This window comes from Elephas maximus, chromosome 14, assembly GCF_024166365.1.
Source record: "Elephas maximus indicus isolate mEleMax1 chromosome 14, mEleMax1 primary haplotype, whole genome shotgun sequence".
Taxonomy (NCBI): Eukaryota; Metazoa; Chordata; class Mammalia; order Proboscidea; family Elephantidae; genus Elephas; species Elephas maximus.
The window spans coordinates 94,673,565-94,687,888 of record NC_064832.1 but is presented as its reverse complement, the minus strand read 5'-3'; the positions used below and the strand labels follow the sequence as shown (position 1 = coordinate 94,687,888).

The 14,324-nt window shown below is 42.7% G+C and overlaps 1 protein-coding gene across 1 annotated transcript in view; it reads right to left on the bottom strand.

Annotated features, from left to right (window-relative positions):
- Positions 1 to 323: 323 nt before the first annotated feature.
- The window catches only part of RXFP2 (relaxin family peptide receptor 2), a 76,513-nt gene continuing 62,512 nt past the window's right edge, over positions 324 to 14,324 (bottom strand). Inside the window, exons 15-18 of the mRNA XM_049853078.1 lie at positions 10,357 to 10,428; positions 3,396 to 3,625; positions 2,077 to 2,487; positions 324 to 508 (exon numbers count right to left, since the gene is read on the bottom strand). Coding sequence (XP_049709035.1) covers positions 324 to 508; positions 2,077 to 2,487; positions 3,396 to 3,625; positions 10,357 to 10,428 — 898 coding nt within the window. The remainder of the gene's footprint in view (positions 509 to 2,076; positions 2,488 to 3,395; positions 3,626 to 10,356; positions 10,429 to 14,324) is intronic.

Below are 14,324 nucleotides of genomic sequence, written 5' to 3'. Positions count from 1 at the left end.
CCCATAGGGTTTCCAAGGCCGTAAATCTTTACGGAAGCAGACTGCCACATTTTTCTCCCATGGAGCGGCTGCTGGGTTTGAAAGGCTGACCTTTCATTTAGGGGCCAAGTGCTTAACCACTGCACCACCAGGGCTCCTTGGTCCTCTGTTAGACATTGGAAACCTGGCATGAAGCCCTGCTTTCAAAGCTGCCACTCCGGAGGCTGGGACTTGGGGTGGGGGGACATCTCAGAAATCCTTTGCTATCAACCCAGCAGAATGCTGACGGTTTTATTTGATACTGAGACAGCAAGGGAAGAGATGCTAGGCTTACGTCATTATGGTCACACTGCAGTTAGATGTTGTAGGGAGCCATCGAAGGTCTCTGAGCTGAGGCGTACACAGTCATAGTGGTACTGAGGGAGATGATAATGGCAGTAGTGGACAGGTAAATTGGAGAAGGCAGGCCCCAGAGGCTGAAAGACCAGATAGACTGATGTAAAACGAGGGTGATGGCAGTGCGTACAGGCTGAAAGAGACAGAGGGCATATTTTAAAGAAAAAGAAAGGACAAGTTGAGCTCTGTGACTATTTGCACAGTCTAACATAGCAACTGCTGCCCTTTGGTTAGCAGCTAAACTCTTAACCACTGTGCCGCCAGGGCTCCTATGTGGCAACGCCTGGGATTGGTCATAGAGTGATACAAAGAACTCAAGTTGGCCTTTGTCTTTGGTTCCCGAAATTTGTTGTTAGCTGCCATCGAGTTGATTCTTACTCATGGCGACCCCATGTGCACAGAATAGAATTCTGCTCCATAGGGTTTTCAAGGCTGGGACCTTTAGGAAGAAGATTGCCAGGCCCATCTTCCGAGGTGCCTCTGGGTGGGTTTGAACAGCCAAACTTTTGGATAGCAGTCAAGAGCTTAACCATTTGCCTTCAGTTTGGTGACTATTCAGAAGAGGGGAAAGGATGAGCAGAAAGAGTCAAAATGATAATACTGCCCTAGTGAAAAAAGTAGCTTCTGGGTGGTACAAACGGTTAACACACCCTACTGCTAACAGAAAGACTTGTGGTTCGAGTCCACCCAGAGACACCTCGGAAGAAAGGTCTGGCAATCTACTTCCAAAAAATCTGCCACTGGAAACCCTTTGGAGCTCAGTTCTACTGTGGTGTAACATGGGTTCTCCACGAGTCAGAATTGACTCAATGGCAACCGGTTTTAGTGAAAGAAAGGCCTTATTTAAGTGGGAAAGATACACATCAGACAATAGAAAAAACGTGTTTTAACCTTAAAGAAGTAAACTTGTAATCGATCTGTCACAGAGGACTTAGGGTCTTCTTTTCTAAAAAACTATGGAGAATTAAGAAAACCAAAAAGGAGTTTTATTATGTCACTGACTTTACAGCTGCATTTGACAAATGATAAATGCTCCTGGCATTTCCTGTCAGATAATTCTCCTGCTAGTGAATTTCCAGAATTTAATATTTATTTAACTAATAACTAAAAAAAACTAGATCATAAAAAAAATGAATTCAAATAATTTGGTAGGGTCACAGGACAAGGCACTAAACTAGAATTCCTTCAGGCCATGGTCACTCAGATGAAAAAGAAATCAAAGGATCTTACAGGTAACGAAAATGTTGTCCATGGGTCCTGATGGTGTATCTTTACTTTTCAAGTTAAACTTTTATAATAAAAAGTTTCATAAAAACTTCTATACACAGGAAGCAAGAATTTTTCTTTATAAAGGCACACTCTTGATTATATAAGGAGCTCTGATGGCACAATAGTTTAGTGCTCAGCTGCTAACCGAAAGGTTGTTGGTTCAAGCACACCCAGCGGCTCCAAGGGAGAACGCCCTGGCGATCTGCTCCTAGAAAGATAACAGGCTAGGAAACCCTATGGGGCAGTTTTGCGCTGTCACATGGGGTCACCGTGAGTTGGAATCGACTCGACAGCACCTAACAGCAACAGTAACAAGAGTAAAAATTGGTTGCCTTAGCTTCCTCTCTGAAATGGACAAAGTCACCTCTGCTGAAATTTGTGGCATTTCTATCAAAACTATGTTTGTCCAGGAAAACGAAAAATATAATTTACCTAGGAAAATCCCAAGAGAATACCTCTTGCTCCCAGTATCTTCTGTTTGCTCATAGTAAAGTGGGAAGCAGACTCCATTTTTCCCATAAAAGTTTCCGAAATAATCCTCATTCCAAAACGGGATTACGGCGATTAAAAGGCCCGCGATCCAGATGCCGATGAGAATGAAGGCCGTCTGTCGTTTCCCCGGACGGACGTTGCTGAAGGGAAAGACGATCACCAGGAACTTCTCCAGAGTCAAGTAGGTGAGCAGCAGGACGGAGACCTCAGTGGACAGCATGGCCAGGCAGCCCAGCAGCCGGCACTGCAGGCTCTCCATCCACAGCGAGGCGTACTTCTGATACTGCCCTCGGTACTTGATGTCAAAGAAGCCCACGGAGAACAAGTAAACACCCATGAGACAGTCAGCACCTGTCCAAGAATCAGTACAGTGTGTGTTGCTGTTATGGGTTGAGTTCCATCCCCCCAAAATATGTGCTGTAAATCCTAACCCCTATACCTGGGTTGGGGTTATACCTGTGCTTATAATCCCATTTGGGAACAGGTTGTCTTTGTTATGTTAATGAGGCAGGGTTAGTGTAGGGTGCATCTTGAGTCAATCTCTTTTAAGATAGAAAAGAGAGTAACAAGCCAGCAGATCAGAGATGGGGGAAGAGAGACGCCAAGACACGTGACGATCGCCCAGGACTTCAAAATTTGTACCATTTCTAAATTTCTATAAAGCATTTTTGTTTTGTGGATGAGAAAATGGGGTGGGGTGATTTTTTTTTTTTTTTGGGTTGGGGAGTAGGTTCGAGGTCAAATCCACAAGAGGTGCCTCAAAAGAAAGGCCTGATGATCTACTTCTGAAAAATCAGCCACTGAAAACCCTATGGAGCACAGTTCCACTCTGACACACGTGGGGCCACCATGAGCCAGAGTTGGCTCGATGGTAACCGGTTTGAGTTTTTAAGCAGTAAACGTGCATTATTTGCTTAGTTAGTAAAAGGAATCATTTTCTTGGCCCGAGGAGCATGGATTTTATTGCAATTGAACAAAGCTTAGTTTTACCACCCACAAAACATCTTTCATCCACCCCTTGGCCTGTCTGTTCCCTGTGACCCCATTTCTAAAGCAAGTTACCCCAGTGAAAAGACAGTGCAAGCTCATGCAATCTAAAACAGAGCAGCTGAAAAGACCAGCAGGTTCATATTTGGGAAAAAAAAAATTGCCTGACATAACATAATTTATATTAAATGCCATTGTTGAAGGCCTGTATGTATCTAGCACACAGCAGACAGACCATATCTTAAATCTACTTAGATAGGAGACGTACTTACAGCAAAGGATTTTGATAGACATGGCGTGAGTCGTGTTTTCAGCCTTAACAAAAGATCTCATGGCAATGACAAAGAGATTTCCAAAGCAGGTAATGAAAGCTATCACCCAGACAAATATTCTGAGGATATTGTTAGCCAAGAGGTCCTCGAATGAAGAAATGCCGTCAGTCAAGGGCATACACATTCGAACGTGGGGAGCATAGGAGCAGTACCGGAAGTTTTTGAAATAACTAAAGTCAAAGGGAAAAAAAAGTCACCACACAGTAATGACACAGGCACTGCAGCTGTAACTTTATCAGGGCTACAACTCTACGTCGAATAGCAACTTCCATACTGTACGTTGGATATGCAACCTCCCAACTCTACATTTGGTACGCAACTTCCCAGTTCTGTGTTGGTCTATGTTGGGTGTGCAACTTTGCAAATCTGCAGTTTGAAATGCAACTTTGCAACTCTACGCTGGCTAACTTTGCAACTCTAGGTTGGTCTTTGTGGGGTAAGCAACTTCACAACTCTACGTTGGTATACACTGGGTAAGCAACTTCACAACTGTATGTTGGTCTACACTGGGTATGCAACTTCACAACTCTACGTTGGTCTGCACTGGGTAAGCAACTTCACAACTCTACGTTGGTCTGCACTGGGTAAGCAAGTTCACAACTCTACGTTGGTCTACACTGGGTATGCAACTTCACAACTCTACGTTGGTCTGCACTGGGTAAGCAACTTCACAACTCTACGTTGGTCTGCACTGGGTAAGCAACTTCACAACTCTACGTTGGTCTACACTGGGTAAGCAACTTCACAACTCTACGTTGGTCTGCACTGGGTAAGCAACTTCACAACTCTACGTTGGTCTGCACTGGGTAAGCAACTTCACAACTCTACGTTGGTCTGCACTGGGTAAGCAACTTCACAACTCTACGTTGGTCTACACTGGGTAAGCAACTTCACAACTCTACGTTGGTCTGCACTGGGTAAGCAACTTCACAACTCTACGTTGGTCTGCACTGGGTAAGCAACTTCACAACTCTACGTTGGTCTACACTGGGTAAGCAACTTCACAACTCTACGTTGGTCTGCACTGGGTAAGCAACTTCACAACTCTACGTTGGTCTGCACTGGGTAAGCAACTTCACAACTCTACGTTGGTCTGCACTGGGTAAGCAACTTCACAACTCTACGTTGGTCTGCACTGGGTAAGCAACTTCACAACTCTACGTTGGTCTGCACTGGGTAAGCAACTTCACAACTCTACGTTGGTCTGCACTGGGTAAGCAACTTCACAACTCTACGTTGGTCTACACTGGGTAAGCAACTTCACAACTCTACGTTGGTCTACACTGGGTAAGCAACTTCACAACTGTACGTTGGTCTGCACTGGGTAAGCAACTTCACAACTGTACGTTGGTCTACACTGGGTAAGCAACTTCACAACTGTACGTTGGTCTACACTGGGTAAGCAACTTCACAACTCTACGTTGGTCTGCACTGGGTAAGCAACTTCACAACTGTACGTTGGTCTACACTGGGTAAGCAACTTCACAACTGTACGTTGGTCTACACTGGGTAAGCAACATTGCAACCCAACTGTTGGGTATGCAGTTTCCCAATTCTACATTGGTCTATGTTGGGTATGCAGCTACGCTGGCTTTGTTCATTTATTTTTATTTAATGGTGATTATACAATTACAGAGTTCTTCATTAAGTATCATGTTATTTTAGGCACTGTCCCTCTTCTTCTAAAGACCAAGAACATAAAAGACAGAAATTCACTTCTGTAGCTCACAAAAAACACTCGTGTCTCGTACTTGGTTTAAAAAGCCAATGATACTGGCAGGCAGGGAGGGTCTCTGAGATGAGAAAATCCCATCCCACTGTGGCTGACAGGAGAAGCAGAACCTCCAAGGACTTAATTTCTAGAGAAAAATGAAGGTCTGTTTTTGGTCAAGGTCTTTATTATCTGAGTGTATGGAATCTCGAAGGGTTTGAGCTGCTGAGGCCATTTGGTCCATTCCCAGCCCTCAAATCTGTGTGCTTGAGATTTTCTCACACGAAACGCATTAGATTTTTATTTTTTCACTACCTCTTTTAGTTCTTTTCTCTCAGACTAATTCATTTATTTTTGTCATTGTCAACTCCCAGTTCGGTTCCTAGACCAGAAAGTTAACAGCACAGCTTTGCTTCACCATGGCCTTCAAGGCTTTGCGTGATTGGAACCCTGGCCACTCCACCCTTCCTTTCTCCCCATGACTCAGCCCACCCCAGCCACATTGGCCTTCTTGCCAGTCCTCAGACAAGCCCAGCTCATTGCCCTTCAGAGCTGTTGCTGTCTCCTCCACCTGATAGAGGATGCCCCGGGTGGTGCACACAGTTAACTCGCTGAGCTGCTAACCAAAATGTTGGTGGTTCAAGTCTATCCAGATGTATCTCGAAAGAAACACCTGGCGACCTACTTCCAAAAAATAAGCCATTGCAAACCCTATGGAGAATGGTTCTACTCTGACACACAAGGGGTCGCTGTGAGTTAGAACCCACTCCATAGCAATGGGTTTACTGCCTGGAAGACTCTTCCCCCAGGTACTGACAGGGCTCGCTTCACCTTCCTGATTTCTATCTAAACTGTCTAAGTATTTCCTCTGTCCCTTTATCTTACTTTCCTTTCCTCATAACCCAAACCAAACCCATTGCTGTGGAGTCAATTCCAACTTACAGTAACCCTGTAGGACAGAGTAGACCCACCCCACAGGGTTTCCAAGGCTGTGATCTTTACAGAAGCAGGCCGCCACACTGCTGCATCTTTCTCCTCTGGAGCAGTTGGTTGGTTTGAACTGCCAACCTTTTGGTTAGCACCCAAACATTTAACCACTGTGTCACCAGGGCTCCTTACTTTCTTCATGTCATTGTTGTTAGGTGCACTCAAGTAGGTTTTGACTTACAGTGACTGTCTTAGTTATCTAGTGCTGCTATGACAGAAATACCACAAGTGGATAGCTTTAACAAACACTAGTTTATTCTCTCACACAGAGTAGGCTAGAGGTCCGAATTCAGGGCACCAGCTCCATGGGAAGGCTTTCTGTCTCTGTCGGCTCTGGGGGAAGGTACTTGCCATCAATCTTCTCCTGGTCTAGGGGTTTCTCAGCACAGGGACCCTGAGTCCGAAGGACATGTTCTGCTCCTGCCACTACTTTCTTGGTGGTATGAGGCCCCCTGTCTCTCTGTTCACTTCTCTCTTCTATATCTCAAGAGATTGACTCAAGACACAACCTAATCTTGTAGATTGAGTCCTGCCTCATTAACATAACTGCCTTTAATCCTGCCTCATTAACATCATAGAGGTAGGATTCACAACACATAGGAAAGTCACGTCAGATGACAAAGTGGTAGGCAATCACACAATACTGGGAATCATGGCCTAGCCAAGTTGACACGCATATTTGGGGAACACAACTCAGTCCACAACAGCAACCCCCTTACAACACAATGAAACGCTGCCTGGATCTTCGCCATTCTCACAATCGTTATGCTTGAGCCCATTGTTGCAGCCACTGTGTCAGTCCATCTCGTTGAGGGTCTTGCTCTTTTTCCCTGACCTTCTACTTTACCAAGCATGATGTCCTTCTCCTTCTCTTTCTCCCTCCTGATAACGTGTCCAAATTATGTGAGAAGAATTCTCATTATCCTTGCTTCTAAAGAGCATTCTGGCTGTACTTCTTCCAAGACAGACCTGTTTGTCCTTCTGGCAGTCCATGGTATATTCTCTATTCTTTGCAAACACCATAATTCAAAGGCATCAATTCTTCTTCTATCATCCTTATTTGTTGTTCAGCTTTCACATGCATATGAGGTGATTGAAAATACCATGGCTTGAGTCAGGGGCACCTTAGTCCTCAAAGTGAAATCTTTGCTTTAGAACAATTGAAAGAGGTCTTTTGCAGCAGATTTGCCCAATCCAATGTGTCAATTGATTTCTTAAGTGCAGTTTCCATGGGCACTGATTGTGGATCCAAGAAAAATGAAATCCTTGACAACCTCAGTCTTTTCTCCATTTATCGTGATGTTGCTTACTGGTCCAGTTGTGAGGATTTTGGGTTTCTTTATGTTGAGGTGCAATCCATACTGAAGGCTGTAGTCTTTGGTCTTCAGCAGTAAGTGCTTCAAGTCCTCTTCGATTTCAGCAAGCAAGGTTGTGTCATTTCTACATCTGTAGGTTGTTAATGAGTCTTCCTTCAATCCTGATGCCTCATTCTTCTTCATATAATCCAGCTTCTCAGATTATTTGCTCAGTATACATATTGAATAAGTATGGTGAAAGGATACTACCCTGACGCACACCTTTTCTGACTTTTAAGCACGCAGTATCCCCTTGTTCTTCGACTGCCTCTTGGTCTATGTACAGGTTCCTCATGAGCACAATTAAGTGTTCTGGAATTCCTGTTCTTTGCAATGTTTTCCATAATTTGTTATGATCCACACAGTTGAATGCCTTTGTATAGTCAATAAAACAGGTAAACATCTTTCTGGTATTCTCTGCTTTCAGCCAAGAACTATCTGACATGAGGAATGATATCCTGTGTTCCGCATCCTTTTCTGAATCCAGCTTGAATTTCTGGCAGCTCCCTGTCAATGTATTGTCGAAACTGCTTCTGAATGATCTTCAGCAAAATTTTACTTGCGTCTGATATTAATGATATTGTTCAATAATTTCCGCATTTGGCTGGATCACCTTTCTTTAGAATAGGCACAAATACGGATCTCTTCCAGTCAGTTGGCCAGGAAGCTGTCTTCCAATTTCTTGGCACAGATGAGTGAGTGCTTCCAGCACTGTATCCATTTGTTGAAACATCTCAACTGGCATTTCATCAATTCCTGGAGCTTTGTGTTTTGCCAATGCCTTCAGTGCAGCATGGACCTCTTCCTTTAGTACCATTGGTTCTTGATCATATGCTACCTCCTGAAATGGCTGAACATTGAACAATTCTTTTGGGTACAGTGATTCTGTGTATTCCTTCCATCTTCTGTTGATGTTTCCTGCATTGGTCAATATTTTCTCTGTAGGATTCTTCAATATTGCAACACAAGGCTTGAATTTTTTCTTCAGTTCTCTCAGCTTGAAAAGTGCCTAGCTTGTTCTTTCCTTTTCTGTTTTCTAACTCCAGGTCTTTGCATATTTCATTATAATACTTTACTTTGTCTTCTCAAATCACCCTTTGGAATCTTCTGTTCAGCTATGTTATTTCATCATTTCTTCCATTCATTTTAGCTACTATACATCCTTGAGAGCCAAAATACGATTTTGAGTATATCCCACCTGAATTTAGACACCATTTCAAGAATAGATTTGATGTGTTGAACACTAACGACCTAAGACCAGAACGAGATATGGAAGGACATCATACTGGAAGAAAGCAAGAGGTCATTAAAAGATAGGAAAGAAAGAAACGACCATAATGGATGTCAGAAGAGACTCTGAAAACTTTCTTCATAGCATCTATTAATTAATTATTTATTTGTTTGCTCTGACTTCTAAAGCTGAATGGAATCCCCATAATGGCAGACATCTTTTTCTCTTATCACTGGGTTCTCAGCATCTAGAATAGTGATTGGTACCTGGTAAGTATTCAACTGATAACTTTTAGATCAGCAAATGAGTAAGAATTGTTTAGCGCTGAGAGTGCCATCTAGAGAAGTAGGGCACAATCCCTGCCCTCATGTGGCTTATGGTCTAATGCCCTGATACCATTTATCTTGTTAAAGGAACTTGACATATAATGCTATGGTTCTCTTCACCTTCCCCGCAGTCCCTGGCCCACACTCTTTGTTCTTTCAGGATTCCATTATTTCCTCTGTCTTCAGATATAGTCATCGAGGGGCTCTCATCCTCCCTTTCCACTGTGACTGGGCTGCTGCTTGGAGGTGGAAGGAATGGGGTGGGGAGGTGAAAGGGATTGTGGAAATGGTTTAATAAGTGGTGGACTGGGAAGATGGGAGAAGACTCATTAGGTCACTTTGTAGACAAGTAACTAAGGTAAACACAATTGTTGGGTCCTTCTTGACCCCGACCTGAGGTCCATATTTAAAGTGACAGCTTCTTCATGAAGTCCTAAAAGGGTATAATTTCTCTATTCTAAGAAGACCTCACATCCTGCCTGCAAAAGGAAATGGTAGCCTCATTAAATATTTATGTAATGCTGACACAGTAATAGAAATTATGAAAACTATGTGGGTATGTGTCAAACACGTGTCTTTTAGTAATCACACCTACTGCACAGATATAAACAAGATGTTCTCCCAAAAGAGAGTCTTCATGCCAACCATCTCATCCACCTGTTGTACCCAATTTGTAATCTTACAGCGAAGCCCCCCATTTTTGTGGATAATAGTGGTTAATTTTTGAAACCTTGCATACACAAATTATACAGTTGCTAAGAAATGATCATGTAATCAACATATAAATTAACACAACATTCACAGTGCACTTCAGCGCAATATATTAATGTGACTTATCAAAAACTGTGATAAAGATTAATTACCTCCATGTTGTAGCGCACTTAGTAACAGTAACAACACCTGGGATTATTACAACCCCTTTCTTCCCAAGGGCTCAAATCTTAGCGCAGTCGGCTGCTCATTCATGGGAGGTAAATTAACATTCCAGGTCTCCCGGTACCATTTTGCCTGTGACTTCATCTCGTATAATATGTGACATTCTGGGACCGTGATTCTTATTGGGTCTCAACTGGACAAACAGCATGTTCCAGAAAGAAGTATCATTGATATCAGCACGCCATAATATCAAACTCTATTTGAATGGGGACCAAAGCTGACAAAATTAAAAAGTTCTCAATAAAAAGACTTTTCTCCAATAACAACACATGGCAGCAATACATTGGACAATTTACGTTAGAACATTTAAAACATTTCACTATGCCTTCTTCTCCAGTTCTTCATACATACTTACATGTAAGAAAGATTCTTCATGGGTTGAAACATTTGTGTGCTTATATTTGGAATCTCTATCCTTTCCAGGTCTCTAGAAAGTACGTACAAATACATTCAATGTTTTAATGCCTTCATTTAGTGTCATAAAAATTGTGTTCTGTTTTGATCAAGGACCCAGTAGATGGATCATGATCAAAAGGAGGGAAAGTGTACAATAGAACTTCAAACTCGTACAGAAACCAGACTTATTAGGTACATTGAGACTGGGGGAAGCCCTGAATCTAATGCCCGTAAATAATCTTCAAAACTAACTGAAACTATTCCATGATGCCATCTTTAAACTAAACAACAGTTTAGCTCAATTAGTAAAGAACATTTGCCTCAGGCATAGAGTTATTATGAAGAATTATCCGTATGAGTGTGAGCTGACAACAGTTAATCTAAAGCACAGACGAGAATACTGAGGGACAAAGAGGATAAATTAACGGTGATGAAACAACATGGGCCCAGATAGAAGGGTGACACAATGCGAAGTGTGTAACCAGTGTCACTGAACTGTTCATGTGAAATGGTGAATGGATGTATGTTTGATTGTGTATTGCCACTAAAAATAAATAAATAAAATCTTTTTAAAAACTAGGCTGTTTGTCAAATCCCAAATAAAAAGCTTCAAAATCTTATGTTGCCACTTAAAATTAGGATGACAATTTTACAGTACTATCATAGAAGATTGCCTTGTCTATTCATGCCTCTCGTATACAGTTACAGCTGATTTTGTCACTTCCCAGGAAGAATTATATTCTCATGAAGCTTTCATTCATTTATTCAATTTAAAAATAGCAGTAGGGATTTGCATGATTATGAAACTGGCTCTATAGTTGGATTTTATAAACTAGGCCAGGAGCTGCTACTTCTGACCTCAGGGCATCACTGAAATGAGGTTTGTGAGAATCTAGATTTAAATGCAGGCACTTTTGCCCAGACTCTGTTTCTTTTGGATGGGAAACAACGGATGCAACAGTCAAAACACAGCCAGAGGCAGCAAAAACTCATTGCCGCCAAGTCGGTTCTGACTCCTAGTGACCCTACCGGACAAAGTAAAACTGCTCCATACAGTGTCCAATGCTGTGATCTTTACAGAAACACACTGCCACGAACTACCGACACTTCTGTTAGCACTCGAGTGCTTAACCACTGCGCTGCCTGGGCTCCTTTGGCGGTAGCAAGAGAAGCTCCAATTGAGGACAAAGGTTTCCTAAGACAACAGTGAGAAGGACCTTTAAAATTCCTCCAGGCCCTATAAGATATCCTCAGAAGGCACCAAAGATAACCCCCATACTCTTCATCTAAGAAGCCCTGGTAGCGCAACTGTTAGGCACTCAGCTGCAAACCAAAAGGCTGGCAATTCCAACCCATCCAGTGGTTCCATGGGAGAAAGACCTGGCAATCTGCTTCCATAAAGATTTTTTTAAAAACCAAACCCATTGCCATCGAGTGGGTTCTGACTCATAGTGACCCCATAGGACAGAGTGGAACTGCCCCATAGGATTTCCAAGGCTGTAATCTTTACAGGAGCAGGGTGCTGCATCTTTCTCCTGCAGAGCAGCTGGTGGGTTTGGACTACTCGTTGGCCTTTCGGCTAGCGGCTGAGCACTTAACCACAGTGCCACCAAGGCTCCTCCCCAAAAGACTACAGCCTAGGAAACCCTATGGGGCAGTTCTACTCTGTCACATGGGCTCACTATGAGTTGGAATCAACGGCACCCAACAATATACTCCTCATTTATCCAGAGGCTTCTTCAAATCCGGTTCTTTGAAGACCTTTTTAGGATGGTGGGAATAACGGGCATTGGCCGTGTTCTCAGGAGACATAGATGGAAAGGGAACAATTCAAAAAGCCTTTTGCTTTTACGATTGATATTGGATGACGTCTGGATCTCACTTCCCTTGGTTTCTGTTTTGGCTAATCTGAATGAGGGCTTCTGGACATGATTCTGAGTTTTCATTGGCTTGATGAGTCCTTCCTGGAGGAACAAACTTGGCTTTTTGGCAGTCAGAAATGAACCCTGGGGGAGCTAATATATGACTAAGCCATCACATGGCTTCTCCAGCAGGGAGTCTGTATCCTTAGTAGAGGTCTTCTCCCTTCTTTCAGAGGAGCCCCAGTGGTGTGGTGGTTAAAGTGCTTGGCTGCTAACCGAAAGGTGAGCAGTTGGAACCCACCAGCCGTTCTGCAGGAAAAAGATATGGCAGTCAGCTCCTGTAAAGATTACAGCCTTGGAATCCCTATGGGGCAGTTCTACTCTGTCCTATAGGGTCTCTGTGAGTCGGAGTTAGAGTGGGCTCGACGGCAATGGGTTTGGTTTTGGGTCCTTTCTTTCTTTTGCTCTTGACTTCTCCCTGTTTTAGCTTTATTATGTATTGTGTGGTTGTTTGATTAATGTCCTGTAGTTTTCAAAAGGGCAGAGGTCATCATATCCTGAATGTCCAATACCATGTCATGCTCTGGTCTTCAATGTTTGTAAAATGAATCAGAAAAAAGAGAAAAGAGACAATAAAGAAAGGAAAGAAGTGAAGAGGGGCAAGTGTGGAGTAAATAGTCGCTATCTGGACTTTTAGAAAGGCACCGTATGGTGACTTGGTAATTTTGTTCTCAAAAATGCAGCGCGTGATGAGTGAAGGGAAGCATTCTTTTGCCCACATCCTGAGGTCTGTCTTTATGTTTAAAACCAATGGGTATTTATATTGTTTTGGTTCTAGGCTGAACTTCCTAAAAACGTTAAAAAGCAAAGATGTCACTTTGAGGACTAAGCGTTCCTGATCCAGGTCACGGAATTTTCAACTGCTTCTATGCATACGGAAGCTGGACAATGAATAAGGAAGACCAAAAAAGAATTGCTGCATTTTAATTACAGTATTGGTGAAGAATATTGAACATACCATGGAATGCCAGAAGAAAGAACAAATCTGTCTTGGAAGAAGTACAGCCAGAATACTCACTAGAAGCAGGGATGGCGAGACTTTGTCTCACATACTTTGGACACGTTATCAGGAGGGACCAGTCCCTGGAGGAGGACATCATGCCCGGGGAAGTAGAGGGTCAGCGAAAAAGAGGAAGACCCTCAAGGAGATGGACTGACACAGCGGCTGCAACAACGGGCTCAAGCATAGCAGCGATTTTGGGGCTAGCACAGGACTGGGCAGTGTTTCCTTCTGTTGTACACGGGGTCTCCATGAACCAGAATCAGCTTGAGGGCACTAACCAGCAACAGGCTGAGCGCCTGAGAGCAGGGAGCAAGCCTATTTCATCAGGGGACGGTCACTAATATTTGCTGAGAAAGAACCCAAACCTTGCATTAATTTCCAATGGAATACTATTTAGCAAGAACAAAATGTGACAGTGAGGAGTGGTCTTTGGAATTAAAGGAAGAAATGCTTTAGCTGACATCAGATAAGGTGGTATCCTCTCTGTGTAAAAACAAACAAGCACACAAAGAGCCAGATATTAACCAACCATGGCCATTCATGTGAAACTAATGATGAAGTTCAAAGAATAACTATTCAGAGTTGACATCATTTGAAAGCTAATATGGTTGAAAACTTAAAACACTAAACAAAATTATTTCTCTGAGTGTTCATGTTTGTGGGATAATTTTTTCCTTACACTGATTAAAAAGCAGAAAGTATTCACTACAGACTAATGTCAAGTACATTATTGCAAGAAAGGGGAAAAGGAAAAGACAGGCAAGCCTTAGATAATTTGTGTGTACCAACCTTCTATTAACAACTCTTTTTGTGAAAAATGTAGGATGAGATTTTTTCCATGTTAACCCAGTTTTTAGGGAGGTGGTCTATGTAGCTTCAGGCATAGCAATGGCCTTTACACCATTAAAACAGTAAAAATGTGAGGCTTTGTTATCATTCAGTACCCACCTTATAGTACCATGGTGTCCACAGTTGTCTGAGGATGCATGCTCAGATTAAAAT